Source organism: Opisthorchis viverrini (assembly GCF_000715545.1).
Source record: "Opisthorchis viverrini unplaced genomic scaffold opera_v5_346, whole genome shotgun sequence".
Taxonomy (NCBI): domain Eukaryota; kingdom Metazoa; phylum Platyhelminthes; class Trematoda; order Opisthorchiida; family Opisthorchiidae; genus Opisthorchis; species Opisthorchis viverrini.
In genome coordinates this window covers 71,403-90,620 of record NW_008752004.1, presented here as the reverse complement: position 1 = coordinate 90,620, position 19,218 = coordinate 71,403, and the positions used below count along the sequence as shown (strand labels likewise).

General features: G+C 47.0%; 1 protein-coding gene across 1 annotated transcript in view; it reads left to right on the top strand.

The window, feature by feature from the left end:
• T265_15089 (hypothetical protein) overlaps window positions 1–17,093 on the top strand; it is a gene marked incomplete at both ends in the record, with an annotated part of 52,052 nt that extends 34,959 nt beyond the window's left edge. The window contains 7 exons of the mRNA XM_009176538.1: window positions 277–628; window positions 728–1,006; window positions 1,945–2,375; window positions 3,013–3,058; window positions 4,481–5,035; window positions 13,283–13,693; window positions 16,199–17,093. Coding sequence (XP_009174802.1) covers window positions 277–628; window positions 728–1,006; window positions 1,945–2,375; window positions 3,013–3,058; window positions 4,481–5,035; window positions 13,283–13,693; window positions 16,199–16,999 — 2,875 coding nt within the window. The remainder of the gene's footprint in view (window positions 1–276; window positions 629–727; window positions 1,007–1,944; window positions 2,376–3,012; window positions 3,059–4,480; window positions 5,036–13,282; window positions 13,694–16,198) is intronic.
• Window positions 17,094–19,218: the final 2,125 nt, after the last annotated feature.

Here is a 19,218-nt window from a genome sequence, read left to right as displayed (position 1 = left end):
GCTTCTGACAGCTGAATTTCTTGGAACCTACGGTCGTCCGTCTGGCCGACTCTCCCTTTCGAACAGGACGGCAAAACGATTCAACAATATGAAGAGTTTAAGCATATTACAAAAGGTGAATAGGTGGATTTCTTTTGAGTGATGCCAGTTCATTTTCGTACTCTATTTTTGATCGAATTTGACTGTTGTCTTTGCTGTACTCGAACTTTCACACGATCGAATTATCATCAGAGCTAGTGTTAACCCTTTTCCCACTTCCTTTTCGTTTTGTGTCAGCTGTTCGGAAATTCGATGTAAACCGGAGTCGAAGTACAACTCTTTCTGTGGTTTCCGTTTTTCATCATCAAAATCAAATCAACTAGAGGACAATAGTTCTCCAGTTTCTGTTACGCGTCGTCGTAGACGAATAGCAGCTCGCCAGATGCCGACTGAACAGTCTGTAACTGATACGAAAGTCGAGGGAGATTCGGCACCTGCAGTCTCTCAACGCCGTCTGATGCATGATCTGACGTCTGTGTATCTGAAGCAGATGGAACTACAGTTTGTTCACTTGCCCCTGACAACATCGTCTGTTCTCAGTCTAACTGGCTGGCGCATATTCAACTGTGCAAACAACTTGGATCTTTTGGTAAGTTCTTCTCCCCCCACATTCACACCAACCACCTTCATTCAATTTTTTCCTTGGCTCTATTGCACTTTATTAAACTCTATCTGACATATCGCTCAGGTCCATTCCGAACTCCACACAATGCAGTCGGTGGAAACTTTGAGTTCTAAGTTGGAGAACATCCTTTCCTCTAGTCTCCCGGGGAGTGACGTTGGCACACTATCTCCGCTTGCTTCTTCCGCTCAGTCGAACCAATCCTCAAATCGCAATGGAGCCACAGAAAACTGGCAGCATAATTGTGATGCTGCAACTACCACCTTATCTGTTTCCTCCTCAGCAACCAAAAACCTAGACGAACAAATTTCCAAGGCCGTTTGTCAAGCTTTGGAGTTGGCCAAGGTAAGTAACGCAGTAGTAGTTTCCTATATCCGTGTTTGTCCGGTGTAGTCGTCAATCGATTGTGTGATAGTTATGGATGACTGCCGTCGGTTGTCTGATGGCAACTAGTCGCCCGCTTTCGGCAACCGATTCCGGCATGCATCATCCATTTCATTGCAATTTATCATATTTTTAAATTGCGCTTCAAATCAAACCACCATTGCGTACCCTACAAAGAGCGATTACTTTGAACACCGACCCGCGACGTGTATGGTATATTGGACACCTAACTGTGCTCATTTACGGACTCCCACATTCCCATAGTGTATGTCTTTTTTAGCTCGACTCAAGGTGCAGTAGGTCAGCGCCTTTGAATGTCCGTATTCAAGTTGTTTATGTTAATTTACATTGCGGTCAGTTCCCATGAAAAACGTCTGCCTTCGAGGGAAGCGCAAGGGCTGATATACTGTCAAGTTAAACTAGCTTTGGAAGCAGTAATAAAAAAACAGGACTGAGTTCGTACCAGGGACCTTCCAGTCAGTAGCTTCATGCCTGTTACCTCTCATTATTTATTATTTTCTGATAAGATCAGTGTCAGTCCACTTGGTACATACGGAAACTAGTTTGAGCGTGCTAGCTCGTCACCTTGCGATAGTGCTGTGACGAATAGAACAGTGATTCGCCTTTGACTAACAATTTGTTTCTCTCGTCTGGAGTCCTTTCTACGGTATAGTATCTCGGTCAGTCAGCTTCCGTGACGCTAAGATTGCTGCTGGTGTTTCCCTTCCTGCAATCCGTCTTCTATAGCTACTGCTGCCTCTGGAGCCGCGTGACACCTCACTCCAAATTTATGAGTCCATAAGCCTACTCAATCCACTGATCTAGAACCAAACTGGCGTCAAAAACACGCGTCCTTCGCTCCAATGATGATCACTCTTTATCCCGCTTTCTTTTTCCAGGGTATATCTCAGCGTAAAAAGGTATTATTGAAATCGATTCAACGAGTACAGCTACTGACCAAAAACGTGGTGGAACACTTCCGGCCAGATGCATTGCGCTTCGCTGAAACCCTGAATGAATCCCAAAGTACACGTTCCTCTTCACCCTTCCCTATCCCCACACGACCGACTGCAACCAAGTCCGCTCCAAGCCCCTCACCCAATCGGGGCGTTGGTCTTCGGCGGTCTGTCAGGAATTGCTCTCCATTAAACGTCAGGCGCGTTCGTGTTCGTGAGATTGGTGAGACCGTAGGGACGATGGTGTCGGAAATGGCGGATCCTGAAATGGCAGCCTCATCACCTGGTATCAAAGCCTGTTCATCGGCAGCATCCAACAGTTCTTCAAGGACTTCGTTATGTAATGGAACTTCAGGTGGCCAGATTGGTCGGCGGTGATGATCGACTACCACTGCTTCAAAATTTTTTTGTATATGGTACGTTTTCTTGCCTGAAACCTGAGAGCATTTCCTTCACATTTTGCGTTTTGTTTCCATGTATGCTGTGCTTAGTATGCAACGTCTTGATAGGTACTTATTCAATTGGTATAGGGTAGTTTGAGAACTTGCCTGAGCCTCATCTCCGGCTGCCTCTGATCACACGTGATCGCGTTTTGGGAAACCTATGTACACCATCCCCTCGTTCGGTAATCGCTTTAGATCGCGAGATGGCCCAAGTGGGTAGAGTGCGAATTTACTGACCGGAAAGTCCGTGGTTCGAATTCGACCTCTGCCACTCGACTTACCCTGTCTAGGCCTGGGCGACCTGGCAGTATCCCAGGCCCCGTGCTTCCTCCGGGTGGCATGCCAGCTAGACACCTTAAGGGTGTTACAGTTGAACGACTATTGTTATTATTATTATTAATAATAATCGCTTTAGAGAGCCTTGTTCAGATTCGGGTTATGTCAAGCCTACTTGAGTGGACGTGACCATGCTCGTGTAAAGTATGCTCGTAAGCTGATGTGCGCTCATGGCCACTCATGACCGATCGGAAAAAGTCATCCTATTTTCTTCTGTCGATTTCTTTTTCAGCTCTTCAAACGACTGGATTCTATACAATAAAGACGATCCACCACCTGTATTTGTGCTTTCCAAGAGTGCGATCCCTATCTAGCCACCCACATCCAACCCACAGATAATTCGTTGTGGATGTCGTTTATCATGAACCGGACCCAACTTGGTCCCAGAGACTACGTTTTTCAACACCGTCTTGTAAATGCTGCTTCCCTTCTCTATGTACATAGACAATCATCACTTCGGTTGCTGCATCGGGAGCGCACCGAAAACCTAGACAGAGCTAGTATTTTTGATCGGTGTACAGTTCTTGTTCCCGATCGTCCACACCCTATCTCGTGCCTCAGTGCATGGTCACGTATTTCTCTGATAACTTCTATCAGACTGTCTCTATGTCTTGATGTTTTTCCACACACACGCACTGTTACTTGATGTTTCTTATCCCTTTTCTTATCCTTCACCCATACCCCTGCGCTCCTCCATGCACATCCCACTTTTGTGTAAATAGGTTCTTCCCGCTTATCCTGGGCGTGCGGGAATATACAACGATGAACTAATTTTGCTTTTATTTTAAAAAAAATAAATATATGCATATTATTATAACCTCTCCGCGATTCTTTCTTGTGTGCAGCATTATCATCGAATGGATGATACTGGCGGATAGGCTACAGTGAAATTTTTGTCGTTCAACTTGCACTGTGATAGCCACAATAATTCGATAGCGTCCAGCTCGATCGTTATTCCCCGTTTTATGGTCAACAAGAGTGCTTCACTATCACACGGCCATGTAATGTTTAGTTGCCGAAGCACTAACCTGGAAAGAACAGCACAACGATAAGGAGGTAGAGGCCTAGTGTTGTTCCACACCATTCATCCCCAGACACTCAGTTGGACTGTTCAAATGAAAGCTGACAAACTTCGCTCTATTCACTTCTTTCCCCGGGGCAACTTGTGTCCAGAACGACAAGATGTGGTTAAAATTCAGTTACTCGATCGAGTTAGCTCTCTTATTGCTTGAGTCTTATTCGAGGTCAGCTTAATTCTTTGCCGCCTTGCATCAAACGGCGAATCTCTGAGGCCTAACTTTGGTGATCCCGTCTTAATTATACCGAAGTGATCAGCTAGTGAGGTCGTACATGGTTAAATCTTCTAGGTCATAACTAACTCGATAGTGCTTCTCCTCACAACAGGTGTATCCACGAGCCGGTGCTGCTCGCTCTATCACCATCAATCATCAGTAGTAGCAGTAAAACCGATGCTAATTACCTGCAACGGGACTGATTTTCGTCTGTTTTCACTGTTTCATTGGCTCTAGGATGGGTTCGACGTTCTAACGGCGGACCTCCGAAGCGTTGTGCTTCGTGATGTGAGCCCATTGAGTTGGTTTAATTGTCATTGTCCTCATTGTTGTCACAAAAGTGTTTTCCGTCAGTGAATTATTCCCGTATTCTTCTGCGCTTCTTAGTCCCGTTCAAAAAATTTTCAGAATTCAAGCAAAGAAGCGGATGGAGGTGAACTTCACCAGCTCAAGTCCACACTCTCTCAGCTGTCTTCCCAACTTGAGCTCAACCCGAATAGTTCAGATCACGAAGAGCTGCTTCAGCTTCGAGATGATTTGATACAACTGATTCAACTCAAAGAAGAACAGTTGTTAGATGATGAGAAGGCCGCTCTTTCAGCCTTAGTTCATGATCTTTTACAATCATCTGTCATTGGTGACTCGACGGGTTCCCATGTAGAGACTTGCGAGCGACCTGCGTCTGCTGGGAGTGTAACTAGTGATGAAGAAAGTCAATGGATTGGACAGCGTTGTAGTGTTCCTGGTTGGACATCGAATGGCAGGTTTATTCTTCAGAATGCTGTGGTATCTGGGTTGGTGAAAGAGGATGGGGACTCTGATCAGCCTGCAACCTATGCTCGCGTGTTTTTCGCTCATCCAACCCGCCTGAGTGATGCACCGTGTCCCCAGTTTGTCGAACATGGCACATGCCACCGTGGTGTGCGATGTCGTGCGTCACACGGGAAGCTGGTATCCATTGAGGTGAGTTTGCACCCTTACCCTCCACATCAACTGGTCGCAGTAGTCACACTCATGTACGTATCTTTGTTGTCATAACTCTCACCGGCCTACGGGCCATATCACAATCGAGGTAATATATTGTCAACTGATATGCACTCGGCCGGTTCTTTTATTCCGCTAGCGGTACCATGGACGCTTTTCAGCCCCCGAGCACTTCCCTTTCTGTCTAACCCAAGGTACACAAAGATATTTTTTTAAAAATGGGGTTCAGAGGTATATCGTTTACCATGCTAGTCTACTTTTAACCATATCCTTCTGTCAAAGAACGCTCGAAATAGACGTAATACACTACTCAAGGTTGCTGAAAACTCTCCGAACACCCACGAACTGTTTCGCCCTTATCCAAACTCACCAGGTAGACGCAGTCTAGATTCCGTCAACCCTGTGTTCTATTTGAATCCAAATTGCACGAAATTCGAACTACATACTCATCTACACACTAATTCGGCTTTGACGGGTGATTCACCCGGAACCCAACTGAATCCTTCGTTTATAATGTTCAGTGTATTACTTGTGCGCTTTTATGGCAGGTCACATTGCCCTTATCGCAGTAATTTCTATGGGTTTCGTTTTTCTCATCACAGTTGGCACTGTATTACTAAGTTTTGGATCTTATCGTGATGTGATGGGCTGTACTGGATGATTCCCATTCTCCTAGCGGGTTGGTCAGTGGATATAGGTCCCGCAAATAATCTCCTGCCTGTGTAGGTTAGGTACCGGAACTAGCGTAACAATTTGTTCCTTAAAATATGGACTAACTCCGACCACCGGCTAGGCTTTTGAGCCCAAGGCTTTGGCTGCTTTGGGTGCATTGGCAGTACGTCAGCCCACATACGACGATAAACAGAGGTACGGTGGTTGTAGTTGCCACAGTTACATTCACCGATGATTTGGGAAGGTGCGGTAGGTAGCTGCGCATTGCAGGCGGGAGCTGGTAAATTGGTGCGTAAATACAGGACTGTCAATGGACTGTTAAGTGGGTGAATTGGAAAGGGAACTATGCACTAAAGGCAATAGCTTGGATACACGAGCGCCACTGAGCGCGCGACTGGGCCATGTCTGACAATGTCTCTAACCATTGATGTGACCCGCCGTCATGAGGTGACATTTGCTGGGTCGCCATGTTCGCTGCTTAGATCAGAGCGGACAAGCTGACTGCTTCTATCTTAATTGTTATCGGTAAGCTCCCGATCCATCCCACTTGACAATCATTCCTATGTAGGCACCGTACGTACATCAATCAGGAAATAGACACACTGGACAGCACCGCGTACTCACATACGCCGCTCCACTTCATCTACTCACGCCTGGTTGTTCTGCTTCTATTGCATTCTCTAAGGAACTTCGACCAGCAAGCTGCTCTTGTGTGTATTCCAGATACCTTGTCGGTTGATGCTTGTTACATCTCTAAAACTCGACTACACGGTCCAATTACAGTTGTTGGGCTTACGGCCCCCTCTTTTTAGGGGCTACAGACCATAAACCTCAAGTGATTCTGAAGCTTTTCCAACGGGTCTAGTCGACATTTGTATAACCTCCAGTTCGTGAACCGAGGCTGGACTGGATACCGGTAAACAGACGAGTCTGAGCTGTTCGGTTTTCACATCGAAAAAAACTCGCAGTGTTCGTATCTTTCAGCTGTAGCACCCTTTCGGTGCCTAACTGCCATGCCACCAGAGGAAGCACGACGGCTGGGATACTGCCAGGTTGCCCAAGATTAGACAGGGGAAGCCGAGAGGCAGAGATCAGGTTCGAACCACTGACCTTCCGAACAGTAAATTCGCGCTCTAACCGCAGCCATCTCGCCCCCAGTGTTCGTATACATTTAGAACAACGAACTATACCTCTGCTCCGTTGAAAGTTGCCTATCGAGTGCGGACCGTGCTCTTGCCGACCACGAAAAGCTCGAATAAAGTCATACTAACGGGAGATTCCATTACACAGTTAGGATGCCTTCGTTCGTCAGAAGCATGCCTTGGTGATTTGTCTTGTCTGCACGCAAAACGCAGCGATAAAGGTGAACATCTTTTGAGCAGCCGACGGGTTTGATCGCAAGCCTCGGAGTCAACTGGACTATATCGCCATCAGCTACCGATGGAATGTTCGATCCTTGATTGCCGATCACTCTGGAATACACTGGTTGAATCAGGTCGCGCTGTTCTTCGGTGCAGATTTTCATTAGAATTTTCTGACAAAGCTCGAGAACGAGCCCCCTATTTTGCAGCAGAAAAGCTTTGTGAGTCACACTTGAGGAACATACCGAAGCCCACTATGTAAGTTAGGGCGATGTGGTCCAAACGGTTAGAGCGCAAGTTTACTGACCTGAAGATCCGTGGTTTGAACCCGACCTCTGCCTCTCGACTTCCCCTGTCTAGGCTTGGGCAACCTGGCAGTGTCTCAGCCCTCGTGCCTCCTTCGTGTGGCATGGCAGTTAGGCACCCAAAGGGTGCTACAGCTGAACGATTATTTTGTTAAGTTACTACAAGCGGCCTCTTCGATGGACATTGGCCGAATCTGGGATGAGATAATCATGTTTATACATGGCGTCGGGAACTCTTAGAGTTTCCGAGTGTGTACACGGAAGCCATTGAACTTCAGGACGATTATTATCACTTATCGATGCGAGGCGATCTGTCCCTTTTTGTTCGCAGCACAATTCGCCGAAACCATCCAATAGACCACAGCTCGAACGTCGCCTGTATGTGGACATGCTTGAGGTTGCCAGTTCGACTTCAGTAAGCCGAGTGGTGTCGTCGGAGAGGTTCGAAACTGGGGTAGTGGAGAAAAAGAGAAAATTATGAGGTCCGCAGAGGATGCACGACGTGCGGAAAAAATGTGGGTAGGTTTGTTAGTGATCATAATGATGGTAATGATCAACAATTCTAGCGAAACCAGCGCTAATCGTTTGTTTGCAGTCGTTTGGAATCGCAAGAACGACAAAATACTGGAGCGATAAGATATGAACTGACGGACTGTAGCGTCAGCGGGCATTTGAATGTTGGAATCAACCACAGCAACTGTTGTTCATTTGTAGGAAAAATAGGGCGGAAGGAAGAACAAAGCCGTGGTACTGCTATTGGTAGAGCGCAACAAATTATTCCACCGCTCATGGAGCTTCCAATCCAACTGATCACACTCGGGTGGAATCAGCCCGCCATATCCGCTCACGAGCTTTGAGGGTCATCACTTCCATTTCACCGAACTTATCCAAAGCGGAAAACGGCAAGCGACACGCCCCAGGAGACTTCTCGCTAGGCGTTTTCATTGAAACTGTACTAGTGATAACTTGTCAGGTTCTTCTATGAATCACCAGCAATCGTTTAGCCCGGAAGGATTTTGAGAAACCTTGGAGGAGTGGTGATAACGAAGGATTGTAATAATTGGTCAGGCTGCAGAAGGGACGCGTCCGCTACTGTTTCGTCATCCTTGTGACGGCTAATACATCGATATCTACGACAAATTTCCCATGGTTCCCAAGGTCAACGTTTTTTCCCAGAAGTAGAGAAAACAAGCGAACACATGGCAACGACATCGATTGGTAAACTGATAGATTCCTATGTATGATTCTATCAGGTGCACTTCCAAATGGTTAGACAAACCGTCAAATCGGATAAAACTTTCCATATATCGATCAAGTGCATCTGATCTGCATCGTTTCCTGTATTGGTCTGCCGCCCAACCCAGATGTTTGGAGTGACGGACCACAGCACTCATATAAGTTGGGCGGTGTTGCTTTTCTCGACAGCCCGAGAGGAACATCAGATCGGCGGTACTGAAGTATTCCAGGTATTTTCGGAGGAGGGGGAGTCGCTCTAGATGAGCCAGTCACATTGCTCAGGCTTTGTTTATTTCTTACGCCAGAATCGTCTGCATTACAAAGTTCTTTCCGCCCGGGCCCTGTGGATGGTGGAAGTAGCCACACATCAGTTCATCCATACCATGTAATTAAGGTGCAGTTATTTTAGCTTGTCAATTCATTATGCGTGGCTACCTCTGCTTCCCCATATGGTAGCCCCCCGTCTGGTTGCAGCAATTGCTAGCTAGATACACTGCCGAACGGCCTAATCAGACTTATTAGAATGGATCTGCAGGGGGATTTAATGGCCAAGTTTTTCGAGACCGTCTTCTTTCTCCCCATCGTCGGCGAACGAAAGTGCCGGATGCAGCCAAAGTCCCATAAATAAATAACTGAAGAAGTAATTCCACTGCAATCACCATTCCTTACCTGCAGTCTTCTGAGCCTATTGGCCTGCTCGGGACCTGTTGGCTTCCCCACCCAAAGCTGTTGCCTCGCTGATTAGAATGGATCTGCAGGGGGATTTAATGGCCAAGTTTTTCGAGACCGTCTTCTTTCTCCCCATCGTCGGCGAACGAAAGTGCCGGATGCAGCCAAAGTCCCATAAATAAATAACTGAAGAAGTAATTCCACTGCAATCACCATTCCTTACCTGCAGTCTTCTGAGCCTATTGGCCTGCTCGGGACCTGTTGGCTTCCCGACCTAAAGCTGTCACCTTGTCGTGCTGCAATGATCCTGCGGGCTATACTAGCTGGAACTCAGTTCCTTAAGGCTCAACCATACTAGGAAGTCCAACGGGGAGCAGACTGACGAAGAAAAGCGAGTCCCCTTACAGCGGGTAATTGTAACACGAAACCATCTGGTGGTGAAGTCGTAGTGTCCTCTCCGATAGGAGTGTGAAGGTGTTTCCCCCAGACGACCAGCATGTCCATGTTTGTGGAAGCAGAGATGCCTTCCTCCCAGGAAGGACGAGTTAGAAAAAGTCGGCACTAAAAATTGCGCACTCCGATCCCCCAACGGTTGACCGTGAGCGCCAGTGCATTATTCAATACGGTTGAACTACGTTTAAAGTTGAAGAGTCTGTTGCTGCTCAAAAGGCACCCGTTTTAGGCAGCTGCATTAGGAGGGAGACAGTAATGTCTTATTCTCTACGCCGGGAAGGGTACCTCAAGAAAACCCTAACAACTGCTATCTTGCGATCAAGACCCTCTAATCAGAAGCTAGGGGCAGGGTCTTCGAACAAAACCCTACATCCTCCCACTGCCTTGTGGGTCAGTTTTAGGTCAGAGGGATACCTCAACTAAACCCTCTTTCTCGGCCCGGGCAACATGGAAGTATCTTCGCTCACCGGCTTTCTCCCACACATCCTCCCCATCCATCGAACAATGCAGTGCAATTAACTCATCAGCCACTCCCCTAGCCACTATTGCGTGTCTAAATGCCCGGAGGTCAGCTGCCCCTAATAACCGAACAGCACGTCGATTCGACGGATGTTTCACGCACGGGTTACGGACCAAGCGAAGACATGACCTGTTGGTCAGAAATGCCAGCCAATCTTGAATAAGCATCTTTAGTTGGACGCTTCTCGCCCCCCCCCCTCACTGAGTGATTCACGACCTTGTGGTTTTTCGAGGGCCCATGGGGTGTAGAAGGCTTTCGCTACCGGTAACTGCCACGCCTAGTTTTAACTGATCCGTTCATTCGGTCAAAACAACGGAGCGGCAATTCACTCCCTCAATCGTCGTCTTATTCGGTGAACTGAGCACTTCCAGGAACAATTTGGCTGGTCTCCACAACCGCTAGGAGAACCCAGCGGGCCTAAATGGAACGTCGACACCAACCCGCCATCAGCAACCGAAATCTAGCATGAGATACCAATCCGGGAGAGACCTGGCCCGGATGGTCTGCGCCTTGCGCTCTTCAAAAAAGTTACGAGGTCCTGGTGGAGGTTCGACAATCATACTGCGGAAGATTCGGTACGAATCTTCAGCTCCAGCTGAATGGAGCTCCTCGATAGTCATCCCAGTCTTCAAAAAAGAGCATGAGAACGTCATGTGAAAACCATTGTGGTATCAACCTATTATCCACCGCATCTCTGGCAAGTTGATCGATTGTCGGGAGAGACAGATTCGTGAGAATCAAGCTGCGTTTCGCCGCGGCTGAGGACGCATTGATCCTATCTTTACCTTGAGGCAAATTCTTGAACAACGCTACTCCTTCAAAAGTCCCACGACGATTTTCTTGATATGAAACCCGCTTCCAAATTTGTATGCCTAATAACGTCATTGTACGCAAAATCCTGTGAGCGCGTCTGAGTACACAAGTTTTCACCTGAGTCCAACACATCCACCGGTGAAAGATAAGGCTGCCCTCTCTCATGTCCTCTTCAAGTTTGTTATTGGTGTGATGCCTACCTCAGAAAATCGAGAGTCGAACTGCTCCTGGGATGTTTGCTCATAGATGTTCAGTATGCAGACGATATTGCTCTCCTTGGTTCAGGTCTTTCAAAAAATGCAAACCATTTTGGATAACTTGAATAACTCCGCCGCACAGTTTGGCATGCGTTTCACACTACAAAGTGTGAGATGCTGCTACAAGACTGGGTGGGAACTAACCCAAACCTCATGCTTGCAGACGAACCAATTGACGTGATTTGTAAATTTTTTTATCCGGGCAATCCTATGGGTTCCCGTGGACTGGCTTGAAATGAGATTACTTCTCAACTCGGGAAGGCCAGGGAAGCTTCCGACCTCCGACACCTGTAGCGCCGACGTGACGTCAGTTTATCTGTCATGGGAAGAGTTTACACAGTGGCATTGCGATCCATACTGTTTTATGGATCAAAGACGTGGCCTCTGTGCGCAGAGGACGTACTGAGGATGTCAGTGGTTAACCATCGGTGCCCCCGAAACATTGGTTCTGATAGGAACATCGGATTAGTAATGCTAAGGTACGCTAGTTAGTCCTAGGTAAAAGGAACTCTTCCGCCGTGGGTGAATTACTCACGCTTCATAGGTTACACTGGTTAGGACGTGTACTTTGCATGCCAGAAGGCCGTTTGCCTTACAGAGTTTATTTTTGACTACCCTGTGCTGAGTGGAAGCACCGAGAGCTGGACAGTGTATGACCTGTCAACGAAGTATGAAAACACTAACCAGTACACTCAGTTGGGTCGACAACTGCCACTTCCCTGAATGGAAACCCTGGGACTCAACCCACCAATGCTTAGTGACACTGGCAGAGGTGATCCGATCGCGCAATTGGTGGTGCTCGTGCATCAAAGCTATCGCCTTCACCCCATAGCCACCCACTTGCGGAACTAACCAAACATGCCACAGCCTCCATGGCTTGGCCGTATCTCCCGCACTCTCCCACTTTCCGGTGATCGAAACTATAGCAGCTGGAACCAGTCTGCCTATGGCATACGGTTTATAGCGGATAAATTGAAAATTGACTGATTGACCTGTTGGCTTTAGTTGGAACTAGCTTGACCTCCCACCTGCAGTCACAACTATGTGGTGTGTCTTGTGTGACAGCAGTTCGCGTCCTGGTTACCATGACAACGGCCCGCCTGATTGTGGCTGCAACGTAGTCTAGTGTCTGTGATGTTCCAGCGCTCACGGTCCTCAGGTTAGTCTAGAACTGTGTTTCTATTGAACATGTTACTAGGATTTCTTAGTGGCCTCCCAAATGAAACCCAATCGCGGTATATGATGGACCTAACAACGAAGGATCTGGAGGCCGTCACTTCAGTTGGTCATAGGTGGGTACTTATACGCAGCGTTTATTCGTCGTCTGTCCGGTGCCGCCTAGCGTGAGCTCCCAGGAAGGCTTCCTTGCAGTGCCGTTCTATGACTGTTGAAAGTAGGTTGTTGGCCTAGCCATCAGACAAGCAAATGGTTTTTAGCCATGTTAAACCGTTGCTTGAACAGATTCGTCGTTGAACGGATTCGCCCTAATGCTGTCAGAATGTGACAACATGAAGGCTTGTAACCGGTTTTTCATTATATATCATTTGCAATACATGAGACTACGGGTGGTTACAAGTGTTTTAAACGGTACAGTCCGGCTCAGTGGGTCTGTGCTAATACAATGTGAATATGCGAAGCCTGAAGCCAGGGTACGTTTGCCGTTATCGCAACGTCACATACATCTCGGGTAAAGCGTAGAAGAACCTTACCGAGGAAAAGACGAATCCATCTGGGATCATCATCTAAATTTGACTTGTGCGATACTTAGGACATTGTTGATCAGGGAAAACGTTGGAGTTAGGTGAAGCCCAAAGAGACAGTCAAACGGCGAAATGTCGCATGCGTGGTAGCTTCCGACTTCTCCATTTGTCGGCCTTATCTTTTTTCTATTTTTTGCTGGTAATTATAGCTGGGGTTTATGCTTGCATTCCACTTTCAAGGAACTCGGTCCATGGCACGAACCGGATGTTACAAAATTCTCTCGTGAAGGCCAACTTTGCCTGGTAAAAAACAACTGCAATCCGTATGGTCTGTGGCGTCACGCACGTCTTCTCCATGCAGACCTCGATTCTCAATCTTGCGTTGTTGAATGGGGCCACGCGTTCGCACAAGGTTTTCAAAGTTCGGCTAAGCGAAAAAGCTACACTGAACTCGAGCAGTCAGTGGCCAATGTGTCCTTGGACGCAGTTCACCTTCTCAGTGAAGACGAGCACAGTGATCAAGATGATGTGGCTGAACACGAGGATGTCAGCTCGAGTTCAAGCGATTCCGATACATCTGATGGGAATGAACCGGCGAATCGGCTTTGCAATACCCAATCGATTTCGACCCCGGCTGACAAAACTCACAGAGTAAGTTCTGTTCTCCCTCCTAAAGAGTGTAAAAATTGGTTCCATCAATTCGTCCTCCAATTTTAATAGACGCTTATGGTATGTTTTGGTCGGCTAGTCGTGTACTCAGTTTCCTGAGGAACCGATGTGCTTTGGCTTTTTTCCTCTTGTGACATGAATCACGTCCTAATCCCCGTGCTCTTCGTTGACAGAAATTTTGGTTATCTATGGCGTTCTGAATAGTTTTTCAACATACGTTCGAAACAGCTATAGTAGCCTGAATGGCTTCTGAATGAGGAAGCTCTTCTACAATATCTGCATTCTGGGCAGCCCACAAGCGCTTCTTCGTCGGATGCGGTAATTTCATTCTGCTAATAAAGTCGAGACCCTGAGTACTAGACTGATCGGCTGACTGGGCTGCAGTGGAGTTTATTTGATTCACTTATATACACCCCTCGCCCAACTGTCGCAGAAAAAAGCCTATTTGTTGTTTCCGCCCTCATTAACGCTTACCATGTCTAAACTGATGTCAGCATCGGTTGCAGCAAGCAAAACATTCACTCAAATCCGTGAATGAACATGACTGTCTTATAAATTAGACCGTATCACCTCCATACTCTTGTTACATCATCATCCTCTCTACCCTCCAAGCCCAGGAAATTGTTGCGGTTTCCAGTAGTATGGTGACCTGGTCCAGCTTGAGCGCGTGTCTGAATCCCCGACTGATGAAGTTCTCCAACTAACTTGCACTGGTCCATCGATCTCTCATAGCTTCGTTCACCTCAGCGTGAACAACAATGCAGGTAGCACTGGTGATTCGGACGTGACGGCACAGGGTGTGAATGGTTTGTCTTAGACTACTACTACTACTACTTTCAAACTTAATCAAAATAGTTGTGTTGTGTACTGCAAACAGTGGTGTAACCTCTGTCGGTCCTTGGCTTTCTGTTTCGCCCATCAAGAGGCACGATGTCTTGAGACAGCCCTTTATGGAGATAGAGGCAGTTTATTACAACTGTATTTATAAGGTTATCACCGAATGTCCCACAAGGTCACGCTAGAAACTTCGCGGAGAAGCGCCGAGTTATGAATGCTCGATCCTGACTGGCTGACCATTCAAGACATGTCTTCGTTTGGTTCGTAGCCCACATGTGAGAAATCCGTCCATCCGACGTGATCTCCGGTTATCAAGAGCGGCTGGCCTCCAGACAGTTTTGTTTTCCTCTCACTTTGATGCTTTTGACAGTGGTTGGAATGCGATGGGGACTTCGGTTATTAGTGGAGTAAAGTTTGGAACCGATCGAGATATCGTTCCAAAAGACCTGATCAACACTGACTTTATTGTGAGGGAACGTTTCTTTTTTGACACAAAGTATTCCTCAGGACAAGTGGGTGAATAACTAGATTGACTGAGAAACAGTAAGATTTTGACGAACGCATGATGCCAATGTTATGTACTCCTTGTCTTGTTTTCTCAGCCTGAAAAAAAATAAAACGAAGCTTTCATAAAGACTCTCCAGCAGGCAACTCGCAGAGACAGGGTAGAAGGTCCCACTCGAAGCACTCAACGTCACTTTCAAGAACGCAGCCTATTACCATTGATGAGATCTCTTAGACCTGACAAAACGCTCAACAGCTTGAGTAAGCCGGCGCTCCACCATTATATAAAACAAGATATTGAATCATCGGTTTATGGTTCGTGTATGTGACCCATTCCTTCCTTCCACCAACTGGAGTTGCGGGTTCACAGGCAGTCAGCTCAGTCATGTTAGACAAATTGTATGGACTCATGAGGTAAAAATATCACGGTAGATTATCATTCGGGTATAGCCGCAGTAGAACAGTGAAATGGCCAAACGCACGTTGCGATGGGCTAAAGTGCAGAACTGTACTCAACTTCAATGAGAGTCAATCCGTTGCAAGACAAAGCTATTGCACTGATATAGGTGTCGGCTAAGGCACCTTGCAAGAACGCACTCAGGATGAAATTTAGTGTTCAAAATGCGGTTCGGAACAATACCGAACAAACACTAGTGTCGCACACTAATGCCCGTTACTGGTTTGATTGTTGCTGGCATGCGCTGTTGTCTCCGATTGGTGTTGAGTCACTCGTCTGGGAACGGTGATCGACGCTCTATAATCAGTTCAAAAAGGCTGTATTCCAATAGACTGATCACGACTGAGACTAGGGAGCGTATCGTTCCTTCAGAGTGTCTTTCACACAGTGGAGCCTGAAAAGTAAATTAGAGACGAAACTTTGATTATGCTCCGAGGACTGGGTTATTAGAATCAGATGGATCGAGTTTTTTCTGTCCACTGTTTCGCTTATCCTCCCCCTTTCAGAAAAGCCAAGTACATTGTTCCTGGGTGATTTTCGAGCTTCAGAGCAATATGCAAACTGGCCCCAGCACATCAGATGATCAGTCACCGCGAGACTTAATCATGCCATTATATCTTGCCTTGACTTTCCCACGACGCTTAACTACCTCATGTTTTAATTCTCCCCTCTATCGCTTGTACCTTCAGACCGATGCACTCAACTTACGTTCGAAGGTCACATTTGTCGCGGGTGGGATACTTGCCCCGGAAGATATACTCAAAGCAATCCCATTTGGCGATCCCATCTCAGACGGCAGTATTCCCACCACCGATTCCGATGTACCAGACGACCTAGGGGCATGGGAAGCTCACACACGTGGAATCGGATCTCGACTGCTAGCGAAGCTAGGTTATGATGGGACAAGTGGACTGGGCAGTTGCGGTCAAGGTCGAACATTACCCGTGGCACTCATTCTGGAAAAGTTCCAAATCCGTCCAAGAAAGTGGAACAAACGGCCAACATTGGACTTGTTGGTGAGACCCGAAATTGAATCCAAACGGCCTAGGCGTCAGAAGCGGAATTTAGCCACTGTAGAATCATCTGGGCACGACAGTTCATTACCCTCAGTGGAAGCGGGTGTGTTTAATCTGCTCAACACTGCTTTGAACCGATGCGACGACGATGATGTGGTCGGGAGTAAACCACAAGCACAACACAGGCAGTCACATGCTGCCCAGTCTGGTTCGCGCCTTACCGAGCTATCCGAATCTGCTTCTCGTATCGAGACGTTCAAAGTCCAAGAAGAGATTGATCGGACGCTGCGCAAGATGAGAGACGTCCAACAGTCTATTGAGCGCAATCAAAACAAAGATCGTGTAATGGCAAAACAGGCAGAGCAACGTCTGAACAATTTACAGGTCCATTTGGCTAAACTTCGTCACTCCGAACGCGTTCTACAAAACTCTAGACAGAAAGTAGCGAAGACGAAGAAATTGCGGATTTTTTAAAGTTTCTCTTGCGCTTTTTCTTTTTTGGATGTACAGTTCCAACCTGTAAATACGACGTGCTTCCTTCCGTTTTCTTTTTTGGTTGTTTGGTTTACGCATAGGGTGGACTTTTACAGGAATTTTCCAGGTTCATGACGCATTCGCATATTTTTCAGATTTCCATACGCTTTTCCGTGAGTAATGTTAGATTTAGCTGGCTACTACAGTCTAACAGAGATCAAGCTAGGTGGTTGTTCACAAGAATCCGGTAAACCACATGATCTGTATACAGTCCCCGCTAAACAACTTCCCAGCTGTTGCAGTTGTTGGTATGGGTCAGTGTCGGTGCGATTCCGCTTCGATCATTTGGCCTGGCCCTAGCAGTCTTTCTTTCACCCAATCGGAGAGGGTAGTTTGGCGACCAATGGGCACTGTGCCGTGTTTTGATTGGACGATTGTCTTGTTTTTGTGACTATGTTGCAGACAGCTAAGTAGTTTCAGGCACTGACACACACAACCGTCGGACAGGCCAGCCTCGGAATGTGTTCCTTTGTTAAATTTCGTGAAGAAACGCCGGTATCTGGTCCGCCCGGATTTTCTGCGGGTTGGATGTATCAAGATCATAGTGTTTTTTATCCTGAAAGAGTATAATGAACGGGAAAGTTAGCTTGGTACGAAATAGAAGGAAAAAGAGGCGTTCTCCTTAACATCAGTTGATGAATGACTGCATGTCCAACGCCAAGGCGACATGTGTCACACAACAACAAGTGCCTATGGAAAATTACGATGTACCCGTGGAATAGTTTCTTTCAGAACCAGTGTCTTGACCAATTGATAATTTCTTTTTAAGAGACTCCAAGAACGAAGGGGAGGTCATTCTGGATCCAGGGATTTCTGATTCCTCAAGAACGACTTCTGAAGGAAGCGACCTATGACGCCCAAGTTTGCTACGTGATTGTGATATGGTGGGGCTGTCACAACCACTGCAAATGAGTTTTCCCTCTATTACAGAGATCTTTGACATCGATTGGTCGCCATTTTTACGGCCAAGCTCGAAGGAAGGGGGGGTTACAGAGACCCTGTCCTGGGAGGCGGATCGCACCACGTTACCCAAACTCTCCGTAATCTCTTTCACAACCTTGTCCCAAGTCACACTGTCCACCTCGCGGTTTGCGTCATTCTGGAGGGGGCACGGAAAGTAACACTCGTCTCATAGTACGTTTCGGCGAGCCACCGCAGTTGATGGCGCTTTACTTTTTCCGTGACCGGCGTACATGCCAAATGCTCGTTCTCTAATCACCGTCAAAAAATCGTTGACGCCATCCGACACCAGCGACGCTTCTAACACCTCGGTGGTAAAAACCCTCAAGAGGTTTCTCCCTACTCTCTCCCAATTGCCATGTTTCGCAGTCGTACAACAATACAGCCCTTACTGTAGCCTTGTAAACGCGACCCTTGAGACCTAATAGTATGTCGTTTTGACGCCACAGATGACAAATTAGCAATCATGATTCTGGTTTTTTTTTAGATTCGCTCACCACCGCCAGACACTTCCGCCGAAGCCAATACAACTACCGACATACGTAAAATTCTCCACAACGTCCAGTGCTTATACTTCAATTGCAAGGGGCATGTTCAGAGACTTTGAAGTTGCAATGCGCATATCGAAAGGTTGTATAATGGTGATCGGTTTACTCAACAAGGATCAACCTTCATCTGCGTAATCTAGGTCGAGCGTCGGGGTTTTGAAGGCCTTCCAGTGTTCGCCTTACTAGTGCAACGACAACGAATTTGAACGGGTGAACATCCCTTCCGGACATCACTTTTTGGAGGAGCGCTTTTAAGGCGCTCACTGTGCACTTTCACACGCTCAGAATTATGTCCAAAAACTTATAGGATGTGCATGGGAGTACTGATCGATCTCCTAAATCGAACGAATCTGCGTAGTCAAGGTATACCAAGATTGTGGGTAGTCTGTGCATACGTTGTTGCTATAAACCGTAGGAAGTTTGAAGATGTGGTCGATGCGGCACGTATCCGGCTGAAATTCCGCTTGGTTTCACGGGTCAAAGGTTGGCGTGCCCTCGCAACGTGACGAATGGTCAGTGACGCAAGAAGCCTTTTTGCCAAATTGAGTTCCTTGTGGTTACTACATTCGCTACAAGTGCCCTTTTTGAAAATGGGCACTATCATCTGCTCAACCCAAGTGTCTTGGACGATATCTTCCTCCCAGATACACG